The sequence below is a fragment of the Seriola lalandi genome, unplaced genomic scaffold, assembly GCF_002814215.2.
Source record: "Seriola lalandi dorsalis isolate HSWRI2012SDOR001 ecotype SW California unplaced genomic scaffold, Sedor1 jcf7180002054952, whole genome shotgun sequence".
Classification (NCBI taxonomy): Eukaryota; Metazoa; Chordata; class Actinopteri; order Carangiformes; family Carangidae; genus Seriola; species Seriola lalandi.
Window position 1 is genome coordinate 593,836 of NW_019525503.1, and position 9,328 is coordinate 603,163.

Sequence of the window (9,328 nt, forward strand, 5' to 3'; positions counted from 1 at the left end):
CCCCCCATCTTGTTTTCTTGTTGAGTTGCTGAGTGAAATGAAGGCAGTACAATGAAATTAAAATTATAAAAATAATATTATAATAATAAGAAAAAATAAGAAAATGAAGGTATTTTCCAGCTCATAAACACATTGCTCCACTGCACAATTAGTGGTTAAAAACTCCACAAACACACTTTCTGAAGGAGAGCAGATTTCTGTGTTTAACTCAATAAGACAGTTACAACTTGCTAGCAGGACACAGTTGCAAGCATGTACAAAAACACACACACACACACACACACGCACACACACACACACACTCTCAATACGCACTGACAGTGTGATCTGTCTAATCACACCAATCTGCTGCAGAGCAGTGCGTAGTGAGAGTTGTCAGCAGCAGCCAGTATACTACACCTGACATATGGTGAGGGAGCTTGTGGAAATGCATGGCTTTAATCTATCTGCGCTAACTGACAAATGGACTGGGAGGACGCGGCGCTGCGGTGAGACCTGTTGTTCAGCCCTCAGCGTATGTCTGACGGATAAAGAACACCACGGAAAGAAGAAGAAAAAAAAAAAACCAACCAAAAAAAACGACAGAGATGGAAGGAAACAGAAACTTGTAGCATGAATTTACGGTTGTCATGCTGCTCGCTGTTAAGTAGAGACAGAGGGGCTGAGGAGAGAGGGAGGGAGACCTGAGGCCACAGGCCAAATGGAGCTCATTTATGATGCCTAATGCTTCCATTTAATCCCAGAGAGCCACAAGACTGCTGCCGGCTGTAAGCACCAGGAGACTGCATAAACACACATACACACACACTCGCAGTGAGGGTGATGTCACATGTCCATCACCGACTCTAAACGCAGGAGCTCTGCAGCTTTACTGCGCAGTGTGTGTGTGTGTGTGTGTGTGTGTGTGTCAGGCGTGAAGGCAGACAATTTATTTCTGCTGGTGTTGGTGACTCTAGTGACTAGACAATGTTAGAAGGTGTCCATGGGGCCTGTGTGTGTGTTTGTGTGTGTGTGTGTGTGTGTACGTGTGTCCTTTTTAAATCACGGTGCGGGGGACACAGTCACATTGTGAGGTAAACAATAGTTTCAGGGTTACGACCTGGTTTATGGTGAAGACGCGGGATGGAAAAGTCTCCAGGGGACTCGATGTCGGCCGGTGCAGTGTCCTCCTAAAGGACCAGAGAAATCCTTTCAAGTAGGATTTCGGAAAACTTTGACAGCAGCAATAATTTGCTCCTCCATCTCCTAACAAGGCAAACAGTTAGCAGAGTTAGAACGACGGCTGGTTGGCCAGTGTAACGAGGGGCTATGCGTTGTTTTTGGCCGGAGATCGCTAATGTCGGTCTGAGCATTACCTTTAATATGACGTGATGCATGTCAACGCTGGAGACAGAGGAGTATCCTGATGTGGCGGGAGTGTTTTGACACATCATACCCCACAGGTTTGCATCAGTCAGGAAGCAGAGCCTCCTTGGATGCTTGGTGGCATGTCATTCCCAGGTCTCTCTCTCTCTCTCTCTCTCTCTCTCTCTCTCTCTCTTACTTTCTCTCATGTCTTTACTACTGTCTCATATCAAATCAAATCAAATCAAGTTAATTCATGAAGCACATTTAAAACAAGCAGAGAGCTGCACAATGATATACGACGAAAAACATAAAAACAGCTAAAGTGAAAATGGTCTTATCTATCCCATAGTCTGAGACAGCGGGGAACGGTCTGAAATAAAAGTTTAAACCGTAACTTGCTTCACTCAAAAGCCAAAGAAAACGTGGGTTTTTAGGATTAGTCTTAAAAAATGTTAACAGTGGAGGAACAATTAATTAAAAGAGGTAAACTGTTCTGAAAAAAGAGAGGAATGGTTCGAGTTTGGCGAAGTTTTCTAGTAAAGATAAAAGAAAAGGAATGAATGCATTTTTAGCATCTATTGTTCGCTACCTGCAGATGTAGTTGGTCTTGCAGGAGGCCTGCAGTTCCAGACAGTTGGGTTTCTGTTTTTCCTCGTACGAGCAGACGGGGACGATGGTCTGACGCCTGCGTTCGGAGCACGCCGTCTGGTCGATGAGGGGACACGAGCAGAACAACATGCCGTAGCTGTGCTTGGGTGGAACCTGTTTGGCACAAGAAAAAAGCGAAGTCTTATTCCGACTGTAGCGTGTTTCATCTTTTGGCCACTTGTTGCACTTTCAGACAGAAACTTGACAGATTATCATGTTAAGACGTCAAAATTTGCTCCCATGTCTATTACAACATTGCCTCAATAGAACAACAGCTTCAGTAATTTCTGATGTTAATGCTGAACGATGGCAACGTCGCTGTAACAACAGATGGTCGGGCTGCAATAGAAAGAAATGTCGTCATAGTTTTATCTCCAACACAAAAGAAAGTCAAAGCTTGAGGCTGTTCACACACAGAGCAACAAAATTACACACCACGCTAAGATTAACCATGTTACACATTCTTTGTAGTTTTGTATTCATTCATATTGAAGCTTACTCGAAGCGGCCCCAGTAAAGATATTCCAGGGGGACATGATAGGAGCTGGGTTATAATTACGACATGGCACTGACAGTGAAAACATCGTTTGTGTTTGATGACTGAATCAATGTCAAAGCTCAGGCGCTGGAAAAGCAAAGCCAGAACAAAAAAAGGCCTGTATGATTATTTATTGTGATTGTGACAACCCATCTAACTTATCCACTTCAAAAATCATTCTTCCTTTTGAAGCAGGTCCTTTATGATGGACGTTCGGCTTTTATCAGATGTCAGTTGTTTGGAAAAAACCTCCAGTGTGTTGCTTTTCTTTAGTGTTTTTTATTTCTTTTCTTTTTTGAGAGGCTGGTATCAGATGTGCCTTGCCTTGTCAAAGAACTGCCGCAGGGCCTTGTGACACTTCCTCTTGTTGCAGACTTCGGCGGTGGAGACGCGGCTGGTGCAGGGGCTGATGTAGGATGAGCGGTACTTCTTACACGTGTCATTCAGGTTGCAGGCCTTGGCGGCGTTCAGACAGTTGTTCTCTCTGGCCACCGCGGGTTCACCTGAAGACGAGGAGGGGGGAGAAGAGAGGGAAGGGTGAGAATCAAGCAGGTTGCGATGCTCATGACTGCTCATTAAGTGTCATCATTAACAAAAGGTCAGCTAATGAAGGTGAGAAAGAATGATCCGATATCTCTACGCGACTGTGAATTTGGTTTTTAGAAGAATAATAATAATAAAGAATCTTTAATCTGCATCGGAAACATGCAAAACTGACAGAAATGTCCAAATTGCATCTTTGCGTTTTCAGTTTTCAGTTCTCAGAAGAGTGAAAGTGAAAGAGTCTTTGAGATGTCATGAAACAATAAAACAAAAGTCCTGGATCCACATCAAAAATGAAACGTGTGTGGGGGACGAAGGTTCATTCTCAACCTTGGAAATAACAAAACAAAATTCTCATAAAAGGTCCCACACTTTTTATTTCTCTTTACGGAGATGGAGTTCGCTCAGTTTCATGGAGACGGTTCATTTCATGTGACGGAAATAAGAGGTGCCTCAGGTCAACCGAACCGTGTCCGTGGAAACTGGGGAAACTCAGTGTGGAGTAACGGGAGACAAAACCCAATTCACTAGACCTTGTTGATTCACTGAAATTTGTTGACAACTTTTTGTTAACCAATGAACAGACAACATCCGTGACCTGCTCGACCTTTCGGGGGTTTTAGGGGGATGTTTTGTACTTCTAAAGCTTAGTTCAACCTAACTAAAGACACTCATTCTCGCTACGTGTTTATGTGGAGAATATATATCAGATCTTTTTTCTGTTTTTTAAAACTCTCAAATAGCAATAAAAAAACAAAAACAAAAAAACAATCCAGTATCAGTGGGGCTCTCTGCACCACTCAGAGAATTCACCTACTGATCGTATCATCACAAAACAAAAGCAATTCAGTTCTGCAGGCTCCAGCGTTTCCACAACAGTTGTACAGAAACAGAGAGAGAGAGAGAGAAAGGCAAACGGACATCATGATGTTTTTCTTCCAACTAGAAGGTGACCCCTGCAACACTTTCTTCTTCCTGTATCTGTGAATGTGCTGGCTGATATAAACGTGTGTCTATTCTGTGCATGTATTTCTGCTAACTGAGAGAACAGGACCTGCATCAAACAGTAGCCCTTGTCTACATGGTCCTGATGGCTAACCAGGCGTGCATCTATGTGTGTGTGTGTGTGTGTGTTTGTGTGTGTGTGTGTGTGTGTGTGTGTGTGTGTGTGTGTGTGTGTGTGTGTGTGTGTGTGTGTGTGTGTGTAGACTTCCTGCAGTCATCAAAGTCTCCAGTGCAGTGTCTTGCTCATCTGTCAGTCTGGACTAATTGGCAGTATTCTCCTCGACCCGCTATTAATTAACATTTTCATAGCTTTCTCCCCCTCCTGTTTTTTTTTTTTTTTTTGAAAATGGAGCAAAAACTGCATTTTTTTTCCTCCTCTAATGAGCTCCAATTTAAAGGGGGGGCGGGGGGGGGCAGCATGGAAAGTTAGGCGACGGAGCGATCGGCTGATGGAGAGTCGTGTTGTCCTGAGCAAACGGTGCTAATAAGATTCAACTCATCAAGGCAGGGTAAAGACGGACTGAGATTAAAAGGGACACAGAAACATGGGGGGGGGGGTACGAGAGAGAGTCGAGGGCCCGGTGATGTATTAATTGGCGACAGAGACGATGCTGTTTGTTCTACTAGAGAGGAGGAGATCCCTAAGATGAATGATTTCCAAAAACCTCCAGCGGGCCCCCCGAGGAGAGCCGCTGCTGGCTCGCTCAGCGTCCCAGATCCTTTCACCTTACTTTCACCTTTTCCTTCCAGCTTGTCCTCCCTCTCCTCTCCGCCCGTCCCGCCTCCTTTGGTTCACACTTCCCTCTGTCAGTTTACAAGCTCATTTGGCACTAGACCACCTGAGTAAGAGGAAATAAAGGGCTCCCTCTGAGCTGAATTAAATCTTATGTAAGTAGGAAAAAAACTAACAAACACAACTTTTTTTTTTTACATAAAAAGTTTTTTAGAGTTCTAAGTCAAAAATATAACCCATTATTTATTTTTTGATAAGTGCTGTTCTTCTGCACAGATTTAATCCCTATTTCCTTATTTGAACAAGGATTTGTGCTGTAGATGAAGATCGATCTGTACTTGTGTTTTTATATTCATTAGATAATGTGGTGACGTTTTATTAGAATAACAGCTTCTTTGAAGAGGAAAAACCACAATGCCAAACCAACCGGTCAGTTATTCAGGAGCATCATGATCGTTTTTAACAGTGTGTGTGTGTGTGTTTCTCTTTTCTTCATTTATTTAAGACACAGGAGCGTTGCTCTTGAATGTTTAGCTGCTGAAGCGCCGGCGTATTCATTTACAGATTTTGCTCTCCACCTCATTCATACTTAATCTAAATATAATTTGTCTGAAAACTGTTGCTGTAACCCGTCGTTGTAGCATGAAAGATTTAGAAGAAAACTGCTGAGGCTACAAAGTTAATCCACTTACATTAACATAATAACAACATTTCAAACGCCAGACTTTTGTAACGGCAGTAACAACAGCTGCACGGGAGCGTTAATGAGGTTTTGGAGAAGTTTGTTTTAGTGCACGTGATAGTCTGCAGGACTAGTGCATCCAGGTGTGGGAGTCAATGTCTGGAAACTATCTCTGGTGTTAAATCACAATTCAAATGATAATGAGAAGAAATGAAGAGAACTGAATCAGGCATCACACACAATAACACACTATGATACGAACGCGGATGCTCAATAGATTGATTTGCGCGATCTGCGGCGGCTGTCTCTTCTCTCTGGATCAGACGCCTGAACTTTACACTTTTGTTCTCTCGGCTTCCTCAAACCGAGCGGCTGATTCTCCTCTGTTAACCCTGCAGTCCCTGCAGAAGACCCCCCCCCCCTTTGGGTTAGGTTATGAAGTGTGGGACGTGTGGAAACGTTTCGTCCCCACAGAGAGATCCAGACTGAACTGGGCACAGTTCCTACGTTTCAGAGCCAACATTTAATGAAGGAAGAAGAGGAATAAAAACGGGGAAGAAGAACTCTAAAGTCGCAGAGACACTGCTGCAGCTTGTGTTGTAGGATTAGTACATACCAAGAGTTTTGAAGAGCCTTTGAGGTCAACGCCGGTTGGCATTTTAAACCATTATGCTTGACTAAGGCTTTTAAAATATATATTTTTTTATCCTTCCTCCGCCTGAGTGCCTGAAGAACATGTTCTTTCCTGTGACCATTTACCGAAGGATTCCTGGACTTAATGTATAGGAGGCCGAGCGAGCACTCGACCTCACTCCATTCTTCTTACATCAGGAGTGTTTTTTTTTCTTTTCCGCTGTGATATATAAGTCTTATCCGAGCCGACACCAGCTCGACATACACCGTATCGCCACGGCTCAACAGTGGGTGATTGACAGTCTCCTTCACTCAGACAACAAATTGAACTTTTTCTTCCGCCTGGATGAACGCACCGCTCACCGCGCTGCCACAAACACTATTCCCCCGAACTATTCTAATCTATTGTGGATACATCCGAGGTGAGAAATAGGTCATGTATGTGTAAAATTACACTTTAACGCCTGTGAAACATTTAGTTATTTGTTTGTCAGTGTCAAGTTTCAGCATCATCATCTAAAGACTCCTTAGTGGAAACTGAACTGTGGCTTTGTGAGGCTTTATTTATCAACTATATAACAAAACCAGGTCAAAACCAAGGATATGGCCGGACTGCGTCGTAGCTGCGTTCACTCTGGCGTCATCCAGTTTCCGCCCTGTGACTGTTTGCTTCTCTCCTCCTCTCTGTGTTCACACATACAGTATTTTAATACAGCCAAATTCACAATGACGCTGTTCTTATTGATGTTTTTCCCGTCGTCCATTAAGGCTACATCAGCCACTTCCAAGCTGCTGCTAAAATCCAGATTTTATGACAATGTCGTCGTAGTTGTAGAGACATTTCGAAGGAGCAACGGCCAATAGGGAAAGTCCGACACCCGGCCGACCGATGGCGTGATCTTATCACTCAGCCACGCGGCATTTCAGCTGATCACTTCCATCTATCGGTGTCTCCTAATGATCATGACGGTAAAGCTTTCATATAAACAAATACTACGCTTTGTCTTTGTGTGACAGACAAGCAGCCAGACAGCCAACACTTCGACATCCTCCCCCGAGGACAAGGGAGCATCATCACGAAGAGGGTGTGTGTGAGTGTGTGTGTGAGTGTGTGTGTGAGGGTGTGTGTGAGGGTGTGTGACTGTGTGTTTTGTGCTCCAAAGTCGGGGGAATTTCTTGATGCTTTGTAGAGATGAATGTTAACGGCCTTTCTTGCATAAATCTGCACATATCTTTGACTCCATGTGTGTGTGTGTGTGTGTGTGTGTGTGTGTGTGTGTGTTTGTGCTGCTATGGCCATTTCTCTTCTCCAACAACAGCATCGTGGGAGTCCCCACACACTCACTCACACACACACACACACACACACACACACACACACACTCACACTAATGTATACAGTATACTATCTATACCCTCCTGCGCCCCTAGTGTCAGCAAATACATCTGCTGAACTCCCCTTGCACTCCTGGCAGATGGCATTGTCTCTGAAGCACACACACACACACACACACACACACACACACACACACACACACACACACACACACACACACACATATATAGTGTGCTCTGACAGGGCCCACACAGCGTTGGGGCCAGGGCCATCTGGAGGCCTGGTAGGGGGAACGAGGCCCCCCGAGTGGCTCATGTTTCCGATTCAGCCTCAAATTGATTATCATGTCGCCTGCTTCCTCCAGTCCCGCTGCCCTTCCACCCGCCGCCCCCACCTAATTTCAATTACCATGGGACGCCACGGGGTCGAATCCTGACCTCACCCCGCCTCTGCACCCCCCCCCACCACTCCTTAAGTCCCTGTCCTCATCTTCTCTTGTTGTTTCCATCTTCCCCTTCACTCTCCTCCTCTCTGTGACTCCTCCGGACCTTCCTTCCTCCTTCGCACAAAATCCCCCTTTTCTGTTTTGCTCTCTGTGCTCCTCTTTCATGTCTGTATCCATGCAGTTCTGGATGTATTCCAATCATTACCTCCCTTCCTCTCTCTCTCTCCTGTCATCATCATCCATCTCTAAACTTCTCTCTTGTGGCTCTCATCTCTCTTGTTTCTTCCTGTGCCTCTCCTCCCCTCTGCCATCTGCCCTTTATTTTTTCATTGGAGAAAACCGGAGTCATTTAACGGCCTTCAGTGGCATTTCAACGCTTGTTCATAACTCCCACGACCTGTGTCACGTAAAAAAAAAAAAAAAAAATTATACCGTGCCAGTTTTGGTGAATGATCAAAAAATTGGCAGCTCTGGAAACTTGACGGTTTCACAGTGTTTTGTAATTTTACTAACCCGTGGTTTCTGTGTTATTCTACTCTGTGTCCACGGTTCTACTCTTCCAGGAGAAAATTGACTTTTGTGCCATAATTGATATTGAGTGCAAAGAAAGAAAACCTGCACGTGGCAGGTGACTGCAGAGGAGTTCATGACGCACGGTTAAAATGTTTAGCGCTCGGCAGCATCCTTTCTTCCAGGCTGCTTGGAAAATAGAAAAGCATTCGTTCGGGAGTCGGACCGGCCCGGACCAAAGAGCTGGTCAAGTAAAGATAAGAGCTGATCATTAAAAGATCCTCCTATCTCGCTTTAGACCTGTCATCATCAAAGCTTCTCGCACTGCAATAAAAATAAGATGTAAAATATTCTTGTATTTGCAAAGAGAATCATTAAAAGAAAACGCCAGTATGAGAGAGGAACGCTCCAACTCGTACACGGCGGTTCTTATATGCCTTTCTGCATGTTTTCACAGCTGCTATGTCCATGTCATTGATTTGACCACGCCATTGTCCTTGCCATGAGCCTTGCTATATAGCTGCCGTATATGTAATTGTCCTTGTCATAGCCGTTTTTTGAATATAATGTCACACCGCTGTCCCAGCAGTGTTTGTCATTGTCTCCTTTTTTTTTTTACGCTAGTCCGACAGAACACATTACCGCACTTCATCCGGGCCGATCGAGGGTCACTTGACAAGGTGTGTTTGTTTCCAGCGCCCACAGCTCTGTGGCGGCGGCTGCATGCAGTGCCACCGGGTGACAAACTATAATTCTGAACCTCTTTGTTTGCTAAGTACAAAAAAAATAAAAATAAAATAAAAATGTGCAGGGATTTGTCCTGGTGGCGTGGCTGCAGGGGGATTACAGAACAAACACACTGACTGACTCACTGCAGGGGCAACTACACATCACACACAGTGGGGGGG

General features: G+C 44.6%; 1 protein-coding gene across 2 annotated transcripts in view; it reads right to left on the reverse strand.

Moving 5' to 3' along the window:
* gfra1a (gdnf family receptor alpha 1a) overlaps positions 1-9,328 on the reverse strand; it is an 87,958-nt gene that overhangs the window by 22,875 nt on the left and 55,755 nt on the right. For both annotated transcript variants that reach the window (XM_023394680.2, XM_023394681.2), the window contains 2 exons: positions 2,858-3,036; positions 1,937-2,109 (listed from right to left, as the gene is read on the reverse strand). In XM_023394680.2, the coding sequence (XP_023250448.1) occupies positions 1,937-2,109; positions 2,858-3,036 (352 nt within the window). The remainder of the gene's footprint in view (positions 1-1,936; positions 2,110-2,857; positions 3,037-9,328) is intronic.